The following is a 25,360-nucleotide window of genomic DNA, read 5'->3' as shown; positions in this document are numbered from 1 at the left end:
CCTCGCCCAGGAAGTCTACCAGGTTTCTGCTAGGCACAGATGACCGGTCTCTCTGGATGCCTTTGTAGCACTGTGTAGATCTCTCTTGGGGCTTGTTCACCTTTGTATCCCCCTGGCATAGACCGAATCTAGCGCCCACCTGCAGCCTGCTCTCCGGCAGGTTCAAGTGGACCTGGGAACTCTCCTACCACACTATTCCCAACCAAAAATTGGTTAGGCTTTTTTCCGAACTGGTGGCTGCAGAGATGGTATCTGCCTCCCAGTAACAGGAAGTTTACTGGGGGCCGGAGTCCAGGGTGTGGTGGAGTGACAGTCAGCCCCGCCCGTACTTCCTTGCCCTCCCGACACTGGCTGGGGACTTCCCCCGCCACCAGCCCCACCAGAGAACCACAGAGGGAGTGGGAGGGGAGGCCAGCCCACAGGCTCCAGAAAGCCCCACGCCGGGCCAAGCAAGTGGGTAGGCTCAGTGATGGCCGAGCTGGGCGGGGCTGCGAGCACCTGGGAAAATGGAGGCAGCCCCGGGGTGGTGAGTGGCCTGGTGGTGCAGGCAGGAGCCGGGTGGGCGTAATCCCCCCGAACAGATCTGAGCCCGGGGTCACTCACAGTGTTGTGCTAGGTCAGGTGTTCACTCTCTGTCTCTGGTTTGTCGCCTTCCCTGTTCTCGGCCGCTGCTGCCTCGGGCTGTTCAGTCGCGGCACGGCTCCGGCGCTCCCAGGAATCTTCTTTAATGCCGGCCTGAAACCTCGAATCCTGAATAGGGCAGCTGGCCACCTTCAGTGCGGCCCCGGCCTCCGGGATCCTGTCTGCACCCACAGGAGAACTGGTGCCGTGTTCCCTGTTTAGAGACTCGCTTTTGCAGCTAAGAAACAGTTCTTTTCCTGCTCCACACTTCAAAGCTGTTGCCTGTAAATGAGGCAGCCTCTCCGGCCGGGGGCAAAGTGGCGTTCACCCCCCACGACCAGCCAGCAGCAGCGGTCCTCCCTTAAGAGATGGCAACAGGAAGGTCCACAAGTTTCCCGGCTGCCTGAGGCCCAGTGGCCGCCTTTTCCACCTCAGCTACTCCGCGCCAACCGCCGCAGACACCGCCATCTTTAAAACCTTTGGGGTGGTCCTTGTTGATTTTCTCTCTAGTAGTTCTAGTAGTGCTATCAGTTTGAAAAGGAGACATTTTATTCCCTGAATATTACTTAGGATTTGTCGTTTTATTCTTTCAACTTTATCAGTTTTTGCTGCAAATATTTTGATGTCTTATAGTTTGGAGTATATGCACTTAGGATGGTTATGCCTTCTTCGTGGCTTTATCTTTTAACATCATGTAATGTGTCTATTTGCCTCTGGTAATATGTTTTTTTTCCTCTGATGTTTACTGTATATAATATCAATATAGCCTGATTTTGTTTTTATTAAAGTTAGCATTGTATATCTTTTTCTATATTTTCACCTTCAACCTGTCTATGTTATTGAATTTGAAGTGAGGTTCTTGTAAATGGAATATATATAGGGTTATGTTTTTAATCAATCTAACAAATTTCTCTCTTTTAATTTATAATTAAGGTAATAGTTGATATTTTCGGGCTAAGTCTTAAATTTATTACTTGCTTTCTATTTGTTCTCTTTGGTTTTGGTAGCTCTCATTTCTCTTCTGTTTTCCTGTGTGTTCCTTGAACATGTTTATCACTTCATCTTGATTTCTATGGTTTTCCAGTCCATCACTTTGTGCTTTTTGCTTGATGCGTACTCTGTGTTGCTTTGCCTCCCACGGATTGGTCACTCCTTTTCCCATGAGTGACAGAGCCACCAAAGATTACTCAAAGCCCATCTCTTTTGAGCAGGGAGAAGCCTCAAAAAGGGGTTAATATAACAGGACCCTGAACAGTGAGGCATCCTTCCATTTCGGAAATTAACCACGAATTGGGGTTCTCTTCCTGCATTTATTCTCCAGACCAAGAAGTAACAGGAAGAGACATAGGTGGGGTTGTGCTAAATACAGTTTAACAAGTTTAACAATAGAAGCTCGTAACCTTCAGTAAGTCAAGTAAGGTGACCTTCTGTAATGCAATTTGCAACAAAGGCTTGATTTTAGCAAACATTCTCTTCTTACCACAATTTCCCAGGATCTTTACATATCAATCAGTAACTTGTCTGTCTCTGAGCCAGCAACCTTGCTGTGTTACAAATCTTATCTTGCAACAGAGACTCAATAGCCTGGGGAAAACTTCCTGTCCTTTGCAAGGTCAATATTTGAAACTGCAAGGCTTTGGAAAACCAGGCCCTGCGAAGTACATTTGCTTTAGGAATCCTCTACAACTCTGGGTATTACAATATACATGTGTGACTTAACCCAGTCTACTGGTATCAGTGTTTTACCACTTTGAGTTAAGTATGGAAACCTTAATTCCATTTAGGTCCTTTGCATTCTCAACTTGTAAATATTGATTTGAGTACCTGCTGGTGTTGTAATTTTTGTTTCATCTATCACATTCTATTTAGAAAATTTACAGGAAGATTAGCCATTTCTCTCTGACTACATGTAAGATTTTTTTGTCTATTCTTTTTAAAAATCTAAGTATGATGTGTATTATGGATTTCTTGTGGGTTATTCAATTTAGAATTTGCTCACTTTCTCAAATCTGTTAACTTTCAGTCTTTTGCCACATTTGAGTTTTCAGCCAAGTTTTTCTTCTCTTATTCTTTCAGCCCCACTCCATTTCTCCTTTTTTATGGGGGGGGGGTACTCTGTACAAAGTTTGGGTGTTTTCTTACTGTTCAACAGATCCCTGAGGCTCTTTTTATTTACTTATTTATTTTTAGTTTACTTTCTCTCTGAAGTATGTATTAGGTAAATTCTATTGATCAGTGATCTTCAAATTCACTGATTCTATCCTCTGTTATCTCCACTCAATGAGCTTTTTATTTATTATATTTTTACATGCTACACTTTCCATGTTTTCATTTCATAACTTTTCGGTTTTTGCTCCAATTTTCTATCTTTTCACTGGTTTCAAGAGAATTAGAAAAGAAACTTAAATACTGTTTACAGTGGTGGCATTAAAACCCTTGTCACATACTTCTAACATCTGAATCATTTTGGTGTTGGCATCATTTGATTGTCGTTTATCATTCAAGTTGTGACATATCTGGTTCTTGGTATGATTGATAACACTTGACTGTATGTTGGAAATTTTGGCTAATATGTTATCAGACTCTGGATTCTATTTAATGTGTTCTTTTTTGTTGTTGTTTTCTTTTTTAACATTTAACTGGCATTCCCCCTGTTTACATTTGGTATGTAGTTTATGCCCTGCTTTTGCAGACTGAGGTTCCATGACAATCTTATTTTCAGAAACTGTGTGGTGCTGTTTTGGTCGGCTTGGTTTATGTTGTGTAGGTGAGGTTCCCACTGATCCTTGCTGGTGCTGCTTTAAAGGGCAGAAGGAGTTTCTGCAGGCCCATTTGGGTGAAGAGTGCTTCCTGGGCCATGCGCTTTATGTGGAAGGATTTCTTCTGCCTGGAAGGGTTGGAGGCCACTTTACCAGGTTGAGAGCTTTTTGTGGTGGGACCCCTGTTGCTGGGCCTTCCAAGTTTCCTGATGTCTCTGGGTAGGGTAGAGGAGTCATGGGCCCAGCTGAGAGGGAGAACACTTTCCAGGTTGGAAGCTTTTTGTGGTGGGAGCCTTTTGCTATACTCTAGGCCACCCTGTATGACTGGATAAGGGAGGGGAGTCTCAGATCCACTGGGGAAGGAGAGTACTTTCCCTGGCCACTTATTGTGATCAGGGCTTCTACTTTTTACTCCTTAAAAGTTCTGCTGTTTTCATGTGCTGTTTTGTGTAGGACTCCCATTTGAACTTGTGAAGGAACAGCTTACTGGAGCCACGTCCTGTTCTTAAGCTTGAAGTTAGGAAATGCTGGCTCTGTGTCACGTTTTCTGATTGGGGAGAGGGACATATGATGCCCTGTCATGATGTTATCCATCCACTCTAAGACTCCTTACCCAATTCACCTTCTCCTTTACAGCTTGTAGAGTTCTCCTTTGATTTTCTGATGTTATTTCCAGAGTATATAGTTGCACTTATAGAGGGGGAGAAGGGATTAAGGAGCCTAAGCCATCTTATCTGTACTGGAAGTCCTCTCTGTGTCTTTTAAGTGCTCACCGGATTAGCTCAGGTCCACTCTGGATAATCCAGGGTTGTCAATGTCAACTGCACCACATATCATAATGTAATGATGGGAATGATATTCCATCTTATCTATAGCCCTCTCTCATACCCCAGGAGAAGGTCTGTTACGAGTGTCATTAAGGGTCATCTTAGAATCGAACTGCCACAGAAGGCGTAAAAGAATGTACTGTAGACTTCATCAGGCAATTATCATCCTTTGGAATGTCAGAACCCATTAGGATTGCATGAAATCCACATACTTATTATCATTCTATTCACACTAAATGAAGTAGATCTGTTGTGAGGAATACTGAATAAACTTAAGAATATTAACACAAAAAGACTTTCAGAATGGCATGTGAATTTTAGAGGTTTGATCTATTTAAGTCTTCAGTTTTGGCCATGCAGTTAACTTCTGTGTGAGAAATATGCTGACTCAAATATGTATTCGAAGACATGGTCCAACCTATCCCCCATTTATATGTATAGTTCTGTGAAATTACTGTGCCTGTCAGCAATTCACATAGAAAATAAAAGTCAGTGATGATTCTGACTTTGAACTCTTACAGCAGAGTTAAACTGAACACTGTCCACATTTATATAGATTACACATTCCACAAAATTGTGACCATTGCTTTACGTTATAATACAATGTACTATCATCTAAATTAAGATTAATAATTTTAAGCAAAATTTGCCGGACTGGCCAACATATAAAGAAACAAACAAACAAACAAAAAACCATGTTGAGTTTTCAGAACAAATTAGAATAAAAGAAAACTCCTTCACTATGTTAGGAAAAGAAACATGACCTGAAGTTTCATATAAAACAGCTCTGGTCTTAGGGTGATACTTTTGTTGGGTACAATTAGAATTGAATTAGCTAGGTTTGTTTTTTGAACTCGGAGGTTAAGAATTTCAGATTACAATGTGCAGAGCTATAGGCAACAATTGGTTACTTTAGATCATGCCCAAAAGTTTGAGTTATGAGTAAATGTAAAACACAAAACCCTTCATAAGAAACAAGCATCAGTTAAAAAATAATTAGGAACAAAGTTATGTACAGAAAGAAATCTAAATGTTAAAGGAATAATTGAAGAAATGCCTGTGCTGCTTTTTTCTCTTCAGTTGTTTACAATTACAGCAAAGCCAAGTATGACAAGTTTAAGAGACAGGTAAAAAGTTCTAAGCGTTCGTCATCTTCTTATCACTTCATGAGATGAAATGTACAAGGATGCTTCAAAAAGTTCATGGAAAAAAAGAATCAAAAGTTAATATGACTCTTTCTATGAAGTTTTTAAAGTGCCCTGCTACTTCTTCTCTCCTTTATCATAAAACATTTGTGTAGAGGAATCGAAACTTAAGAGAAAGAGGGTCGTCAAAGTGCTGAGTCATAGAGCAGAAAGGAGGGCAGGGGAAGAGGCAAGAAAGAACGCACCAACTGGGCTCGAAGAGAGTTTGGGGTGCAGGTTGTGGTAGCCGCCAGCTTAAAATCCACTCTCCATCTGCCTCTGCTTTTCTCTGTGATCTCAGAAGGCTCACCAATATGGGCTTCATCAGCCAGTCTCTGTTGTCTTCACGTTGGGTTTGGCTAATGGGAACTATCAACAGGAAATGAGAGGGAATGATGAAAGAAAGGTTGGGGCATTTATTTCTCTGGTCCCCCACTTCCAAGTGTTAGGTTGGCAGTGGCTGCCATTTGTCTAAGGCCACAGTTCTTATTGGGTAACACTCTAACTACAACGAAAAGACATTCTAGGTTGCAGGAACCACTAGCTCTCTATGACCCTTCAAACCTAATGGTGATAACACTGGCTTCTCACACTGCTAGCCTCAGGGTATTTCATCATCTCCTGATTACCCTTCATTCTTTACACACTTCAGTAAGTGGTCCCTTAATTAAACACTATTTGATCGCCCTTTTCAAGTGTGGCATCTTTTTTTTAAGCAGGATCCTGATACACTGGTAGTTGGGAATGGGAGAAACCTTAAGATAGTATGAGTGGGTGGGATGAACTGCTGAGGAGAGAGCAAAAGAAGGCTTTAAAAGCTTTTTCCAACATGCTATGTGTATAACGGGACTTTATGTGAATGGCTCTAATACAATTTTTAATCGCTTCTTAATTATTTTGGTTTGGGTGCTGATTTAATTGCATGCACATCCAAGACAGGACAGGACTATGAGACATCTGGGATTTACATGAGTGGATATGGCTATTAGGATCTATCTGAAATTGATTATGACATAGTAAGACACTTCTGTCATGGAATCAGGAACATCCCAACCCAGTGTACCTGCTAAGTTTCTATTGAAATTCAGTGACTTGCCATAGTGTAGAATTGGTCTTTATTGTCAGATGGGACACGTTTTCTTTTGGCTTTTTAATATTTCCTTTTATTCTGAAACAAATTGGAGAAAGTACAATCATTCCTTCAAGAACCAACAGTTCAGGTAAAGTAGATATTTTATGTACGTGTCTCTTCAAAAGTGGACGTAAGGCAAATAACAGTTATCTAACAGTACAACAATTTTCATAGATGAGAGTTAACATCTCAGCTAGAATTTTCACTATCACTAGAATCTATTACTTTACACCGACAAATAGGACACGTAGAGTTCTCAGACAGCCAGCGATCAATGCAATGGACATGATATTCATGGGAACAAGGTAGTATGCGAAGCTCGTTGCCTTCTGTGTATTCTGTAATGCAAACACAACAGGATGCTAATGCATCATTTTCACCAAAAGTTCTTACTGCCAAGTTCTCAATCTGTGCTTTAGTGAGTCCTGTAGGTTTGTCATGATCATTTTCATTTAAGATGAAAAACGGAGGAAGATTAGGGAAGACCTGTGCGTCATCTTCATCAGAGGTCGTTTCTTGCCTGGCCTCTGATGGTGAGCTATCTTCACTACTGTCTTCAAGGATCAATGACAAAATTTCTGAATATTCACTACTGGAGCTGGAACTGGACCTAGGACTAAAACTAGAACTAGACGTATTAGTGGAACTTGAACTGGAAATTGATGAGGAACTTGATTGGCGTCTGCAGCTAGGATTTGAATTGGAACCAGAACTCCTACTGCCACTGGAACCATCTTTTCCATACTGTGACTCTGTCCTTTCCATGTTCTGACTCGGGGGTGAGCAAGTAGGCTCTAAGTCATGATCACTGCTCGAAAGGTTACTTGACTCATCAAATCCTGTTATTATTTGCCTTAATGTGCTCTGAGTTGCAGCAGATGTGGCAATTCTATGAGAAGGGATTCTCACGGTTCTGCCATAATTTCTCACACCTCCCTGCTCAGAATGTGAAGAAGTATTTCTGAGTCCTCCTTGTTCACTTTCTAAAGTGACAGTGTTGTTTGGTGTCTCAAATGTTAACTGAGGTCTACCAGCTATGCGGTCTCTCGGCGAAAATTCACTTCTTACTTCAAGATCAAAGACTGTCATAGGATTTCTTGGTCTCAGTCTCCCATATTCACCATTTCTGGTTGTGTCTGGAGAAAGTTCTCCTGGAAAGGCATTACGTGCTCCAGAAGCTTCAAAAAGATGCCTACTTTGCAACTCAGGTCCACTTGCCTGCTGTCTCAAATTCTCATGTTGTCCAGTGGTAAAAAACCTCTGAGTCTCATTTACCAGAGGCTGATCAAAAGTCTGAGATGATACACTATGATGAAATCTTTGTGAAATTTCACTCAATGAATTCCGAGGTGACCTACTTTCAATTCTTGCTCTGGTTCTACGATGGTCTGGGCTCCTGCTTCTCGCTCTTCTCTGAGTTCTGGTTGTTGGGACTTCTATTATTTCTACATTAGCACTTTGTTCTGACCTAGCTGGCGTTGCATATGTTGACTCAGATCGTGGATTTCCCACTTGCCTCTGTCTGTTTTCTGTATTTTCTGCCCTGGGACGTCTTGGAGATAATGCATATTCATTCCCTGGACCCAGGCTTCCATTATTATGGTGAAAATTTATCCCTGTACTGAAACTAAAATCACCACCTTCCGGACTACTCCAGCTCACTTCTATCCAATATTGGTCTTCTCCGTGCTCACTTCCTGTGGTACTATTTTCAGTATCTCCAAAAGAGATAATCCATTCTATTACAGAGTCACCACTGGACGTATCATCTGAAGGGTCCCCTCCACCTGTTACCAGAAAGAGGGAGGGGGATGATCAGAAAGGGACTATCAAATTTAGAGCCATCCAACCAAAGGAGAAATAAACAAATGGGATTATATCAAACTAAAAAGCTTCTGCACAGAAGAAGAAACAAGTAACAGAGTTAAAAGGCCACCAACAAAGTGGGAGAAAATATTTGCAAAATATACATCTGACAAAGGATTAATATCCAGAATATTCATGGAATTGAAACAACTTTACAACCAAAAAACATGTAACCCAATTAAAAAATAGGCAAAAAAGCTAAATAGGCATTTCTCAAAGGAAGATATACGAATGGCCCACAGACACATGAAAAAATGCTCAACATCACTCAGTATTTGGGAAATGCAAATCAATACCACACTGAGATACCATCTCGCCCCAGTTAGGATGGCTAATATCCAAAAGACTGTGAATGATAAATGCTGGTGAGGTTGCCGACATAAAGGAACTCTCATACATTTTTGGTGGGACTGAAAAATGGTGCAGCCTCTATGGAAAATGGTATGGAGGTTCCTCAAACGATTGCAGATAGATCTACCATATGACCCAGCTATACCACTGCTGGGAATATACCCAAAGGAATGGAAATCATCCAGTCGAAGGTATACCTGTTCCCCAATGCTCATTGCAGCACTCTTTACAATAGCTAAGAGTTGGACCAGCCCAAATGTCCATCGTCATATGAGTGGATACGGAAAATGTGGTATATCTACACAATGGAATACTATTATGCTATAAAAAAGAATGAAATACTGCTGTTTGCAATGTCATGTATGGACCTAGAGAGAATTATATTAAGTGAAATAAGTCAAGCACAGAAAGAAATATCACATGTTCTCAGTTATTTTGGGGAGCTAAAAACAAATAAATAAACACACAAACAACCGGTGGGGGGCGGGGAGGGAACAAGACACAACATTTACAATATCTTGAAGTTGCTACAACAAGGAAACAGAAAGGACATTGTTGGGGTGCAGGGGGGAGAGGGAGGAGGGAGGGAGGTTTTGGTAATTAGCCACAAAAATCAACCACATTGTATATTGACAAAATAAAATAAAATAAATAAAATAAAAGATAAAATAAAAAATAAAATAAAATAAATAGAATAAAATATAAAATAAAAAATAAATAAAATAATTATAAAATATAAAATAAATAAAACAAAATAAAATAAAATAAGTAAAATAAATAAAATAAAATAAAAACAAATTTAGAGCCATCATAAAATAGTGCTCTGAAACTTTGCTCAATTTTTTTTTCAAAAAATGAAAACTGAAATATTCAGTGTTTTAAGCAGATGTCACATTTATAGACTTAAGACTTTTGTAAACTACACAGTCTAGACTTACAAGTAGAAGCTAGACAGTTTCAATTCCATCTGAAAACAGTGTGCTAATCCTAAATAAACTGAGATAATTATTTTTAAAGGGAATTTGGAAAAAGTCTATTTTCAATATTTCATCGTACAGAGACCCTTGCATATTACTGCAAAGGGCATGTCAAGACATATTTTTTCAGTCCAGTGGCAAAATTCCAAACCAATCAAACAAGGCATACCCCAGTTAAATTATGGTGCTAGTACTTAAGTTCAAATTACATTATTGTCTAATTCTTATTGGTCTACAACATTACTTCTTCTGGTCTCTTGACTGAAGTGCTTTCGATAATATATAAGATTATTTTAAAATATAAGACTATTATAACTACTGACAAAATAGAAACAACATTTATAAACTTAAAATAATTTGAATGCTTCTTAAGGTTACCGAGATTTTGAATTGACGTGAAAACGAAAGTTAGATCAAATGTACGGCCTGAACCTAACATAAGACATATAAGGCCATGTTCAAGAATTTTTTTTTTTCCTGACCTCACGTGCAGTTTAATTCTCGGGAGGCGTGGGGAGGACAGGGCGTCAAGAGAAACATGTTTGCTAAGTTGGTCTAAAAATGAAACAGGATGTGGACTTGGTTCCTACACCAACAGTTTCACTAAATTTCAAACTATGAGCAACAATTGGGTTCTTCAGAAACGAACACAGACAGTCGGTCCTGGGTGCAGTAAGCAGGCCCTACATCATGGGGGCAGACAGGGCACCGAGACCCGGGGCTGTGGGCTCTGGTGCTGCTCTGGTGTCCCGGCTCCTCCGGGACTGGCCCTTACCACACCCTTCTGAGCAGCAGGCAGGAGCCCAGTTTGGCCAAGAAGGGGCTCCGACCAGCAGATCATGGCAGCCACCTGCGCATGTGAGCACAAAATGGACGTGCTGTACCCAGGCCCTGTCCAAGAACTAACCTGTTATCATAGACACTTCATTAGTTAGATTGTGAGATTGCTTTTTTCTTGTGTTTCTCAGCATGAAATTTCTCAGACTTGAGTTCAGAGTTTAGAGAGGGGGTTTCCTGACCTCATCACTACCGACATTTAGGGCTGGATAACTTTTTGTTGTCGGGCAGCTGTCCTGTGTATTGTAGGACGATTCGCAGTATCCCTGGCCTCTGCTCACTATATGCCACTAACACCCACCTAACGAGCTGTGACAAGGAAAACTATCTCCAGACAATGCTAACTGTGGGTGGGGGAGGAGCAAATTCAGTACCAGTTGAGAATCACTTGATTACAGTATTCAATATTCCTTTTTCCTGTTAAGAAAATCATATATCTGTATAGAAAAATAATTTAGGAAGTAGGAGGAACTTTCTGTGGATTTGGAAAATCAGGAAAAATAAGAAATAGGCTATTTCTCGTTCTTTCCCAATTAAAACAAACCAAATGAGAATCAGGAAAAAAGCAAAAACAAAAAAAAAAACTTGACATTCTCACAATGACCAAATAAATGCCAGTTTTCTTTTTATGAGCAATTACTTAGCACTAAATTAACTTGTGCCATTTCTGCATAATCTTTGGTTGACATTTACTATTATGAAGTTCCTTAAGCTTCCCATCCAATATCCCCACCCACAAGCTCCATACCCCTAAAGTGAAGTATACCTCTATCTTCATCTGATTCTCGTGGTTGGTCCTCTGTAATTTGTTGAAGTCTTGTGTTTTCACCTATGGTACCGGGCAAATTGTTATCCCTCATAAGCCTGTAATCTTCATTCGGGCTATTTACAAATCCACAGAAATCTTCTACCCGAACCGACTGGTTCATCTGACTTCCGTGCTGGGCCCCAGATTCACCTTCTTCATCGTCAGCATCTGAGTTTTCCATGTTGATGAACAAGTGGAAAATTAACGTTCTGTTACCAACATAGTGTTGAAATACTAGAACTGCATCTGCATTGTCTTCGCTTCCTGATTGAGTATGAGCATCAGGTTCCGGGTCAGTAGTTTCCACTTCCACGTCAGTAGTTTCCACTTCCGCAAAGGCTCCTCCTCCTCCGGGCCACCGTTCTGCAGCTAATCAGGCTCTCGTGAGATTGAGACACACCGCTACCCAGCATGCACGAGGAGGCATCGCCTCAGCTGCTGTCATCTTCCTTATTGTGACCACCGCACAGAGACGGGGTTCAGGCTAGTTTGCTAGGTTGCATGCACTTCATTCAAAATAAGCAAATATCTGTGTGTGCTTATGGTGTACCAAGCACTACCCTTCACCTCCTTTCACCGACGGGAGCCTATTCTCAGGCTCTCAGGGGCTTTTTCAAGCTCTGATATGCTCCAGTTATTTGTAAACCAATTTACAGAACCAGAATGCAGCTAGTTACATTACAGAGACTGCTTTTTTTTCAAACCGCTGTGCCAAAGTCATCCCAGTTAAATGCGGCAGTTCTTATTTTCAGGTGTCCAGTGACTTCTCTTTGTCTTTTCTCTTCATGAATTCCTCAAATCATAGATGCTAACTAAAAAAGCCCACAAGTTTTTCGTAACTCCCCAAAGCCAGAGCTGAATTTCCTCAAGTTGGGTCCTCTCACTTTTAACTCTTAATGGCTTCATCTGATATTACACAACCCCTCAAGCTCTGTTAAAAAGCTTTGCAGGTTTCCTGCTAACCCAGAGGATCCCTTAAGGAATTCTCTATAAAGGCGTCCAGGTTCGTTTGTTTACCTTTCTCATAAATATTATAAATACTGAAGCAAAACTAACCAGAACATAACAGGCATTTAAAAAACTGGTCCATTGATAACACCAAGGTCAAGTTTTTGGATCTCTGCACAGCCCAGCCACCAAAACAAACCAAAAAACACATAAAAACCAGATCCTGATCAGTTATTTATTATGCCTACCGTAATGAGTGCTGAATTTCCTGATTTTGTTCCCTGGCTGTTAGTGCACGAAGGACTGCTTGGTGAAAATGGTGCTCATTTGCAATGCTATCTAAAGTAGACCTCCAAGAATCTCTGGACTTATTAATATTATCAGCCACACTTAACACTTGCTTGGGGATCCTTCATTTGATTTTGTTTCTATAAAGACCACATCTGGCTACTGAGTACGAACGTGTTACACAATTTGACTTATTAAGTAAAATAAATACATCCAGTGTAAACTATCCTAGCTACTAGAGATTTGTCAAATGTACATGCTCTCAGAGGGGAGACCAAAAAGAGGGGGGAAAAAATGTAGAGATGTGAAATGTTGCAACGGTTTGTACTCCCAAGTAAATCACATTCCTTGTAAGGGTATTAAAACACGTAAAATTATCAAAATACTACATTTATATGCCGTAAAAGTTTTATATATACATGTATAAGATTGTGTAAGCAAAGACAATTTAGTGACATTAGTTATTTAAAGGATGCTGGGAAATGTTTCACAGAGATATTACATTTAAACCTGAGTTTTAAGTAAAATTATGATTTTTTCCAGGTAAAAAGTGGAAGTTGGGCATGTGTTGGTGGAGGGAAATTAAGTCCCACATAAGGAACAGACTTGAAAAAGTTGTTGGCTGGTTTGAGAAGCTATGGCCATAGCTTTGGTGCTGAGATGGAAATGTAAAATTAATGCAAAAAGGATTGACACAGACTGGAAATAAGGTTTTGATGTTTTTCCTGCCAGAAATAACACAAAGTAAAGTGTTATGTTTTGAGAACAAGCATTGTACTTTGTTACTTTTGTCTCCTTAGCATCAACTTTACATAACTTATAGTTGCACCCTGAAATTCCAGGGGGAAGTACTCATTCCCCCAGTCCTAGTCCAGAAGGTTTGGATGCAGCTGAATTCACTGCCTTGGCTAAAAGAATGGTCGCATGACTTAGCCATGCCCAATCAGCTATCTCAAATGGTAATTGGCTCAAGAATGAGCATGTGAGCAAACACTGTCCAGTGAAGGGTTAAATATGAGATATTAGCTGGAACTACTGAAAAACAGAAACTATTTTCTGTTGCAGTTGCAGAGCTGGTGGGATGCAAACCTAAAGAATGCTTTTGGAAATCTTGTTTACCCAGTAATTCCGGAAACCGACATAAAGAGACAGAGGAAAACAAATACAGAGAAAAAGATAATGCAGAAAATTTTTGAAACATTCCTGAAGCTAAACGTGCCTTAGGATTTTAGATCTGTAGGCCAATGTATTCCGTTTTTTAAAAATGTGAGCTTGTGAAAGATTTCTGTCAATTACAAGGAAGGACCCTAATAGATGCAAGAGGAGAGTAGTATGATCAGTGATTTAATCAGATGTCAAAAAGTCATTTTAAACATATTTGTCAGGTAAAACTTATTTGCTGTTGTCCATTCTATAAAGTCAACATGTTTATACAAGTTAGACTATATTTGGGCTTGGTTTTGTACGAAAAAAATCAGAAAAGAGCATGGATTTTTTTTTTTCTGTCAATCACTTGTTTACCAGGTATTTGTTAGGCACTGAAATTGAATATAACGAAGCTGAAAGAAATGAACAACCTTTTTCATCTGATTATGAACAAAATATGGTCATAACATATAATTTTAGTTCTGTTAAATCCATTTCCGAGCTCTTTGTACCAAGTGGTCCTTTCAACATGTTCCTATTTTTGCATATTATTTTCTATATTGTGTAATTTATTCTGAAGCCTTAGCCCAATGATACTCATTTAGTTTTTGAATGTAAAGACAATATCTTGACATAAGAGACCACAAAACTTCTGGTTTATTTTAAGAAAGAAAATGGTCCTGGTGGAAATTAGCATGTCTGTCACTGACAGCTCAATAGGAAGTGAGATAATGTTATATGACCAATCTGCTCCCTGGTGGGATTTCTAAGGTGATTAAGTTTAGCAAAGTCTTAGTTAGTGTAAGAAGATGTGTGAGCATGTATTTGCATGTGTGTGGTGTGAGTGTTTAAAGAGTTAAAAGAGATGTTTAGTAAAATTAATAATCACTGACTTTAACGTATTTTCTGGCGACTAGTAATACATTTATTTCACTTAAGTTTTGAAAGTTCTTCACAATGAGAATGTACTTCATTTCAAAACTTGAGGTCTTATAACATTACTGCTATTATCTATTTAAACGTCTTCTTCTGACATTTGTTCCCAAGCATCACAAATGATGTTCCTAACATCATTTCAATTCAATGTATGAAAGGGCAATTTATGAGGTACTTCAATATGTAGGAAATAAGGCTGAGTTGAGAACTGTAAGACCCAAGCTGAAGTCTACCAGTAATTGTCCAATCACTCAATCTCTACAGATTTCAGTTTCATAAACTCTAATATGAGAAGGTTGAACGTATTTGTTAAAGTTTGATTTAGGTCAATTGCTCAGAAAAAGGGAGTTGGGCGGTGGGGATTGAAAATAATGCCTGAGCCAGGGTGCTGAATCGACAACCATAAAGTACAGCAGAAAGGTTGAGTGGGGATAAGTGTTGGTGCCAGCTGATGCTGAGCAACAAGAGAAACAAGGGAATCAGAGCTGGCCCAACCTGCAAAGTCAAGCTAGGATCCACCATCTTCCAGAACATTAATTCAAAGGTACTACTTTGAAATGTTGTATTGAGTTGTAGAAGGCAACTCAAGAAGCTTCAGAGCTGAGCTAGGAGAAGGTCATGACAACTGTGGGGACCAAAGCTGTCAGGCAGCTACAAATTTACCAAGTAGACCCTTTGTAGCTTGCTAAATTAAAATATTTACCTTAGGTCACAGAAGGTTGGTGCTCTGTTGTCTTGAGAATTTTTTTTTTACAATGAAACATTTGAGATGGATGATCTCGATGTTTTTTGTTTCACAATGTTATGAATGAGACTATAATCAAATTGAACTTTTAATTTTTATTTTTTTTAACACAGCAGGAAATATGAAAAATGTTTAAGACTTCAGAAAGTGGTTATAGTACAGAATAAGCATAAGAGAAAAAATAAAAAACTCAAGGTATGTTATCAGTATATATTAAGTTACAAATCATTTGGTTTCTTAACATTTTTCATATTTAAGTTCATAAATGAGGATGATGAGATTTACCATTTTAGGGGTGAGAAGGAAAAATAAGGGTATATTTGTCATCCGCTAGATGTGTTCACTGTATGCTTTGCACGACATATGCAAGGTCTGGGAGAAGGGAAGTGCAGCTGTCAGACGTTTTAGTAAACTGGACAGCCATCTGTTTCTGTACAGCATGTCGTCCTTATATAGGAACGACCAGGAGAAAACATAAATTCGCCAAGCACTCTGCACTACAAATCATCACCTTAACAGCCAACTAGTCTTACTCAACGGATATACAACTGTGTCTGGTGCACAAAAACTTATTACGAGGTTGGAATTTTGTTGGATAAATAATCCTTTAAAAATCAATTATTTTCACCGAAAATGTCTTTGTACAATTGCAGGTTCAGGTTATCATTTATGCCGGAAGGTAAACGGCACATGTAAATGAATTTACACCAATTATTATAGGTTTATAATTTTAAAGAATGAAGGCCATAATGATTTAATCACTTGACAGTTTTGCACTACTCAATAGGAAATGGCTGTACACATTTTCTTAAATAACTAGGCCACAAATGCGGTTAATAGTTTACTTTCAAACAAACACACAAAAGTCAGCACTCTGAAGAAAATGAAACCTTATTTCAGATACTCAAACCAGTAATGAAAATTGAAGTCTTTCACCTCCCTAACAAGATTTTCAACTATTATTCAAATAACAACTGCAAAATACCATATAAAACTGAAGTTTACCACCTGAGGCAAGGCTTAGAACAGGTAAAAAGTTAGACAACACGTTACAAAATCACCTTTTCAAGTCATAGTGGCTTGTTTCAAGGACTGTTTGATCAAATGACTCTACCTTCCCGTCCCGCCCCTCCCCCCCGCAGCCCAGTCCTCAGGTTGCTTGCTGATGAGTCACTAACCAACTCTTTCCTCTTCAGGAGACTTGGAGGTACCCTTGGATCGTGATCCGGACTCGGAACCCCTCTTGCACCCAGGTGGAAGACTTCTGGACCCAGAGCTTGACCCCGTCCACGAGCGAGATCTGGACACCGAGGAGGACTTGGATATGGATCTTTGGGTGGACCCGGATCTAGGGGTTGATGAAGATCTGCGGTGAGAGCGAGAAGGAGAGTGGGAGCGAGACCTAGACCTCAAGCAGCTGACGTGAGATCTACTCCTGGGTCGGGATCCATGTCGGCATCGGGATCTGGATCGGCCCCTCCTACTGGAACGGCTGGGAAGACGAGGCCTTGTTCTGTGGCTCTGACGTTCATAGTTGTCTCCCTCGTACCTGCGGGTGGCGTTCCCCGACGGCACCTGTGGTGGCCATATGCGGAGTGACTACAGTGGGCCATCTGCACTCGCAGCTCGCGCCATCCCACACGGTCCTGTCTAGGGCATCCATGGCGTCCTGGGCGTGGTGTTTGTAGAGGAAGCAGACAAAGGCGAAGCCACGAGGCTCGTTAGTGAAGCGGCCCGCGGAATGTACACGCCGCCGATGCACCTATACTTCTCAAAGATTCGCCGCAGGGTGTTGGCTGAGGTGCGGTAGGTCACGTGGCCCACCTTGAGAGAGGTCATGCTCTCCACATAGACAGGGGGGTGACTGTAACTCATGGCCTTTGAGAACGTGGCCTGGGCTCCTCCCCTCTTCCACACTGAGCAGGAGAAGGTCAACACCAGGGACTAACGCGAGCAGCGAGCACAGCAGGAGGCTGCGACGCTTTCCTCGGTTCGTTGTGGTCGGGCTCTGCCTCTTTGCCTCTTTGGCAGTTGGCTTCCCTGTGTGGATGCTTAGAGACCTGAGAGTGTTCCTTGCAGCCTCACCCATCTCCAGAGCTGAGTCCACTTGAGGAACAGAGAGACAACTCTACACATTTATTGTAATGAGTGTCCACAACCATATAACATTTCATGACTTTTCCGGCATAAATCCAAACATGCAGTTTTAATTATGGGTACAGTGTATACACATAGATAGAGATATAATGACGTGATTTGAAATTCCTTGCAATGCTGATTCGTGTAGGCCAGAAGAATCTGTCTTTTTTCCATCGAAAACCATAAAACAGACAAATCATGAGCAATTAAGGGTGACTCAATAATACTAACAGGCAAAGAAAGATTGAGAGCCACCTACAGGGTGTGACCTGTAGGCAGAAACTCAGTATGGGTCTCCTTCTCTGCTATAGGCTGCTTCGAAAAATCAATTAGCCAAAGGTGTCCTAATCTGTGATTCCAAATGATAGAATCGAATACAACCCGGATTATTAGAATTCACTGCTTTCTCGTTAATTTGCACGATGTACTATCTTATGGAGTAAGTCCCTGTGATAGGACCGTCATTTTCTAAAAAGTGTTTTACCATCACCACCACCACAACAAAAGGAAAATGATAACTGTGAGAGATGATGGATACATTAATTAGCTGGACTGTGGTGATTAGTTCACAATGCATAATATATCAAAACCTCAAGTTGTACACTTTAAATATGTACAAATTTTACTTCTCAATTGTACTTCAATAATACTATAATATAGAAAAATAATTTTACAGGTAATAACTGTATTTCATCAAATCGTTGACATATTTTCTCCAGAATCATATTCATTGCACTCCAATAAATGAGTTTGATGACGATTGGGAGAAGTAAAAAATAGTAATTTATTAAACATTCCCACCTTCAATGAACATTGTGTACTCTTTGCAAGCCACAAAATCATCTGCACATTGCGAATGCATATCTATGTGCTCCGGTTATCCTTTGCTACATAACTAAACCTACATCAAACCTTAGTGGCTGAAACTAGCAACTCCTCATTACTTTATCATAATTCTGAGGCTCAGGAACTCAGAGAGGGGACAGGAGGGCTTGTTTGTGCTCCATTATATATGGTGAATTAGCTGGGATGACTCTAATAGATCAGTCTGGAACCACTAAGCGTTGGCTGGTTCCCACCTCCCCACTCCCTCTCCACAGCCTATCCGTCTAGCTTAGCCTGGCAGTTGCAGGGTAGACAGATTTCTTACATAGCCACTCAAGCTTAAAAAAAGACCATAGTAGAAGTACCTTTCGGCATAAAGACGAGGGCCAGGTCAGTATGTAACGTGACTTCTGTCAGCTGGGATTTTGATAGGTGTTGAATTTAGTAGGTAGATATATTTGAGGAATATTGCCATCCTAACAATATTAAGTCTTCTTATACATAATCATGAGATGTCTTCCCATTTATTTAGGATTTTAACTTCTTTTTGCAATGTAATACTGTTTATGTAGTATGTTTGCTCATCTTTGGTTAAATTTATTCCTACGAATTTTATTCTTTTTGATACTATGGCATGTGCAATTCTTTTCTACATTTTGTTTTAAAATGGCTCATTACTAGTATATTGAAATGAAATTGATATTTCTAGAATAGGGAAATGCAATTGATGGTACTATATTGAACTCGTATCCTGCAACCTTAATGAACTCATTTACTAGTCCTAATTGTTTTTCAGTGGATTCCTTAGGATTTTCAATATTCAAGATCCTCTCATCCACGAATAAAGATGGTTTTGGTTTTTCTTTTCCAGCTTAGATGCCTTTTATTTCATTTTCTTTTCTAAGTAAACTGACTAGAACTTCAAGGACCATATTGAATAGAGGTGGTAAGAACGGCCACTTTTGTATTGTTCCTGATCTTATGGGGGAAAATTCTCCTTTTAAAAAATAATTTATGTCTATTTATTTTTGGTTGGTTCAATTTATTGTTTCAATACATGCATACACTGCACAATGATTCACTTAGGGTAGATAGCACAGTTTTGTACCCGTTAGTCCACCATTTCTCCTCTCTCTACCCCCACTCCTCTCCCAGACTCTCTATCCATTATTCTACTCTCCACTTGTATGACAACTACGTTTTTAATAAATCACATATGAGTGAGATCAGGTGGTATTTGTCTTTCTGTGACTGACTCACTTCACTTAACAAAATGGTTTTCAGTTCCATCCATATTGCTGCAAATTACAGGATATCATTTCTTTTTCTAGCTGAATAGTATTTCCTTGTGTATATACACACCACAGTTTTTTATCCATTCATCTGTTGACGAGCATTTAGGTTGATTCCATCTCTTGGCTATTCTGAATAGCATTAAAATGAACATGGTAGTGCAGGTGTATTTCTGATATGCTAATTACATTTCCTTTGGGTATACCCAGCAGTGGAATAGCTGGGTCATAAGGTAGATGTATTTTTAGTTCTCTGAGGCAAATCCACTCTGTTTTCCACCATGGTTGTATCAATTTCCAGAATATACAAGGAACTCAAACAACTTCACAGTAAGAAAACTAATATTCCAATTACAAAATGGTGAAAGGTGATGCATAGACATTTTTCAAAGGAACACACAGAGATGAGCAACAGGCATATGAAAAAATAGTCAACATCACTAATCATCAGAGAAATGAAAATCAAAAATACACTGATATATCACTTAACCACAGTTAGACATACTATTATATATACATATTATATGGATAGATAGATAGATAGATAGATAGATAGATAGATAGATAGATAGATGATATAAACCGAGAATAATAAATGATGGGAAGGTTGAGGAGAAAGGGGAACACTTCCAAACTGTTGGTGGGATTGTAAATTAGTACAGTCATTATGGAAGTCAGTATGGAAGTTTGACAGATAACTACCGATAAAACTACCATATGATGCGGCAATACCACTACTGGGAATATACCCAAAGAAATGGAACTCGATATGTCAGAGAAACCTGCACTCCCAGGATTATCACAGTTCTATTTCAATAGCCAAAATTCTTCCATTCACAGCAGTATGAATGAGCTCGGAGAAAATTATGTCAGGTGAAACAAGCCAGGAAGAGAAAGATAAATACTGCATATCCCTATCACTACTCACAAGTGGGGGAGGAGAGAGAGAGAGACACACACAGAGAGAGAGAGATAGAAGGAAGTGAAAAAACATGCTAAAAGAAGGAAGGAAGGAAGGAAGGAGAGAGAAAAAGAGACGAAAGGGAGGAAGAAAGAATGTAACAAGGAAGGAAGAAAGGACAGAAAGTAAAAGAAAGAAGGAAAGAAACAAAAAGAAAAGAAAAAAGAAAAAAGAGAAAAGAAAGAAATGTAATCATCACAGTAATACATTGAACTTTCAGAAGGAGAGAACAGAACTGTGGTTACTAGACTTGGGAAAGGGTGATGGGGGTGGGATGTTAATGAGTAATTGGTTAATGGACAAAAGGAATGATTACATTTTGTAATGACGTGAATGTTAATTATCCTGATTTGGTCATCACACATTGTATACAGTTATTGATATTCATCTCTGTATCCCAAAAATATGTATGATGAATTATTAAAAGGGAAAGAAAGTGAATCTTTCTACATTTCTCTTTGCTCCACTTCTATCTGTGAAAGGGCTGTCAGTCACTGAAGGACCCTTCAAATAACGCCGTCTCCTATAAAAATCCATTTACAGCTTTAGAAGGCAAAAGAAGTTATTTTTATCATCTGCCCATCCATAGCAACTTGAAATGTTTCTATAGTGCTGATTCCATTATAATTTGTGTTAGAATCTTTTTATACACACTTTTAAAATATGCTATTCTATGAGCTCTTCAAAGGCAAGATTTCTTACTTTTCTATTTGTACATTAAGATCATACTTAGCATAGATCTTGGCATATAATACAATATCAAAATTTTCCTGAATCCAAGTGAATAAGTGTTCTGCCTCAAAATGCTATGCAACTTTTGTGTTCCATACAGAATTCTGAAACATCATTCAATATTGATTATGGGGTATTTAAATTTTCTATCCATTAATCTTTCTACTGGGCCATTAAAACTATATTTCGTCTTCTAATTAGAGGACCAAGTAACTTGAACAAACCTGGCCTTTCAGACTTCACTATGGCTGCAGCAACACCATCGGTTACAATCTAGGTTACATTGATTTACTGCATAACAAATGGAGATTTGTCAACTAGTCAAAACTGTATACTTTTCTCAGTACTCATGTTAGGCCACAATATTTCTTCTAATTGCAATGAATTCACTGAGTTAAGTGGAAAATAATACCTTTTCCTCCTAAGAGATTTAATTGATCATATCTACTTTTATTTTGGTTAACGTTAATTCTTATCATGAAAAACTAAAATTTCCAAGGAATGAGTTGCATTAATAAGTATTGGTTTTCACTGATTTGAAAATTTAGGAATATGAAACGTGGTTTGAGTAGTGTTATGAGAATTCATAGGCATTTAAAGATTTTTGTCAGAGCTATTTAGAAATCTGAAATTGGAAACAGATGAGGTCTGGATCTGACAGGAAACAGCCCTTAGATTTAACATGAGATAATGTAGGATCCATTTCCCTTTTCTCTTCAAATGGTAAGGGGCAATTTGGGTATTATTCTTGCACAACCTATACAGACTTTTTCTGATCTCTACATTTTCTTTCTGTGGTAAGGTCTGACTTAATTCAAATCTATGTGATAGTTTGTGATGGGTTTTTAAAAATTATTGTTCTTCCCAGCACCATTTGCTGAAGAGGCAGTCTCTTCTGCAGTGCATAGACTTGGTGCCTTTGTCAAAGTTCAGATGAATGTAGGTGTATGGGTTGATTTCTGGATTCTCTATTCTGTTCCACTGGTCCATGTGCCTATTTTTATGCTAGTACCATGCTGTTTTGGTTACTATAGCTTTTAACTATAGTTTAATGTCAGGTACTGTTATGCCTCCAGCTTTATATTTTGCTCAGGATTGCTTTGGCTATTCTTGGTCTTTTGTGATTCCATACATTGTTTTGTTAGGTTTCTTTAGTTTCTTCCATCTATTAGGAAGTACTGGCAAAGAATTATGACAGGGAATGTATGTATAAACAGAGAGAGAGAAGAAAATAGAAAACAGGAAAAGCCCTAAGATCTTTCTAATATCTTTCTAAAGTAAATTATCCCCATTCGAACCTTGAACAACTTCATCATGTAAGACAGAGTACTTCTTCAAGATGAGATCATATTTTTGTTGTCATTGTTGTTGTTGTTTTTCCTAATTCAATGTCTTACGATAAAAATTTTACACTTACATTACTAGGATTGCATTTCTAAAATTGGTACATTTTATTAGTTATGTTTGAGTTTTTAAAATTGTTTAAAATTGTAATTTATAAATCAGTTAGTTGAAATTGTTAATAACACATGCTACATATGTAAACCATTAAAAATATAGTTAATTTTCTAAAGAATTTCCAGTAAAATATGGTTAGTGAATTAGTAAGTTCTACTGTTTTCCTTTGTAACTGTATGTGTACATGTATTTACATGTTTGTGACAAGAGAACTGAAAGTGATGCAATATTTGAGCCACTAGCATCTAATTTGAGGAAAACATGGCTTGTTGCCTCTGCTACCCCCAAATATCCTAGATTGCTTTGACAGATTTATCTGATTAGGTGCTGCTGTTCTTTTTCTTTGTACTGCTTCACTTGCATTCTTTCTGAAGCCGACATCTTTGACAGGATTAACATTGAACTGGTTCAAACATCCAATCATTCAATTAAAATAAAATTATCATCAAGGCAGAGTTCTACTTGTTGTAGCATTAATCAGTCACACAAATATTATTGCTCTGTATCTTTATTTATTAATCAATTTAGTAAACAAATATCTTTTCTATTCCTTTTGTCTCATGTAATGTATGTTACTGTCATTAAACTGGAATTAGCCTCATGATTTTCTTTCTTAAATACAGGCAACAAAAGAGAGAAAATTACTAAGACTATTCCAGTGTCTTTGATGTTGAAGGAAGAGAATTTTCTTCGAGAGACTGCATAGCTAGTAATCCTCAGTTAACATTTGAGACACCAAACAACACTGTCACTTTAGAAAGTGAACAAGGAGGACTCAGAAATACATCTTCACATTCTGAGTAGATAGGAGTGAGAAACTATGTCACAACCATCAGAATTCCTGTTCATGGAATTTCAAATCCTGGTTTAAATGATAGAACATCTGCTGCAACTCAGAGCACATTAAGGCAAATAATGACAGGATTTGATGAGTCAAGTAACCTTTCGGGCAGTGATAGTGATTTAGAGCCTACTTGCTCACCCCCAAGTCAGAACATGGAAAGGACAGAGTCACAGAATGGAAAAGATGGTTCCAATGGCAGTAGGAGTTCTGGTTCCGATTCAAATCCTAGACCCCAATCAAGTTCCTCACCAATTTCCAGGTCAAGCTCCAGGTATATGTCTAGTTCCAGTTTTCATCCTATGTCCAGTTCCAGCTCCAGTAGTGAATATTCAGAAATTAGCTTAATGATGTTTGAAAGCAGTAATGAAGAAAACTCATCGTCAGACTCACCATCAGACGCCAGGCAAGAAATGCAACATAGGACCTTTGATGAAGATGACTCTTGGCCCTTTCTTAATCTTGTTCAGTTTTGCATCTTCAATGAAGATGATCATGACCAACCTATAGGACTCAACAAAGCACAGATTTAGAACTTGGCAGTAAGAACTTTTGGTGAAATTGATTCATTAACAACCTGTTGTGTTTGCATTACAGAATACACAGAAGGCCACAAGCTTCGCATACTACCTTGTTCCCATGTATATCATGTCCACTGCATTGATCGCTGGCTGCCTGAAAACTCTACCCGTCCTATTTGTTGCCGTAAAGTAATAGACTCTAGTTACAGAGAAAATTCTACCTGAGATGTGAACTCTCATCTATAAAAACTACTATACTGACAGACATAACTGTTATTTGCCTTATGTCCACTTTTGAAGTGATACATATATTAAATATGAACCTTAATTGTCGGTTCCTGAAGAATGATTGTACATTCTCCAGTTTGTTTCAAAATAAAAGCAAATATTAAAAAGCCAAAAGAAAATGTGTTCTATCTGACAAGAAAGACCAATTCTACACAGTGGCAGGTCACGGAACTTCGATAGAAACTTAGCAGGTACGCTGAGTAAAAAGGGGGACTAGAAAATAACTCTACCCCTCAGGAGCCAAGAGGACATGATCCGAGTATGTGTGACTTTCTTGGTCACCGTTTTAAAGGAAATTGCTTGCCCTCTGCTTCCTTTTTCCCCCCTTCCTATGGGCTTCAATTCTGATGTGTTGCTAGTAAATTGGTTTAGGATTGATCTCAGAAATGGTGAAACAATAAATTGGAAAGAAAGAAACTGTGTGCCTGAGCGACATTGTCTCTGCCTGCTTTCTCCGGACTGTCAATATAAGAGAGAACTAAAACTGCTGTCTAGGGAGTAATTGGGCAAGGGACACAGAGAATATTACTATTTTTAAGATGAACATGCTAATAATATTGAATTGATCAACACATACTGTACATAAATACTCATAGTCAATTCTTTACTCCATACATATGTGTAATCAAAATAAATAAATCAGAAAAAAGATAATACAAATCTTTTAATGAACTTTTTGAAGTACCCTCATGTTTTTCCTCTTGTAGTTGCAATCTTTGTAGACAAACTGATTAACTGATATATTTACACTGATTTAATTAATATATGTGTCAATCAGTAATAATTTAGGAATTGATTTTCATGATTTGGAGAATTGTACACCTTGATTCACTTATAAACTATTTTTTTTCTAATATTAGAGATTATTAATGCGGGGG

The 25,360-nt window shown here is 38.8% G+C and overlaps 1 protein-coding gene and 2 pseudogenes across 1 annotated transcript; 1 reads left to right on the top strand and 2 right to left on the bottom strand.

Annotated features, from left to right (window-relative positions):
• Positions 1-6,712: 6,712 nt before the first annotated feature.
• Positions 6,713-11,543, bottom strand: LOC134367941 (E3 ubiquitin-protein ligase RLIM-like). The gene is made up of 2 exons (XM_063084590.1): positions 11,321-11,543; positions 6,713-8,310 (listed from the first exon to the last, which is right to left on the bottom strand). The coding sequence occupies exons 1-2, from the start codon at positions 11,541-11,543 to the stop codon at positions 6,713-6,715; spliced, it is 1,821 nt and encodes a 606-aa protein (XP_062940660.1).
• Positions 11,544-16,834: 5,291 nt separating this feature from the next.
• LOC134367940 (serine/arginine-rich splicing factor 2-like) lies at positions 16,835-17,300 on the bottom strand (annotated as a pseudogene).
• A 2,662-nt stretch (positions 17,301-19,962) lies between these two features.
• LOC134367938 (E3 ubiquitin-protein ligase RLIM-like) lies at positions 19,963-24,419 on the top strand (annotated as a pseudogene).
• The last annotated feature ends 941 nt before the right edge of the window (positions 24,420-25,360 follow it).

This window comes from Cynocephalus volans, chromosome X (genome assembly GCF_027409185.1).
Source record: "Cynocephalus volans isolate mCynVol1 chromosome X, mCynVol1.pri, whole genome shotgun sequence".
NCBI lineage: Eukaryota > Metazoa > Chordata > Mammalia > Dermoptera > Cynocephalidae > Cynocephalus > Cynocephalus volans.
Note: the sequence above shows the minus strand (reverse complement) of the source record. Positions and strands in the feature narration are given on the sequence as shown.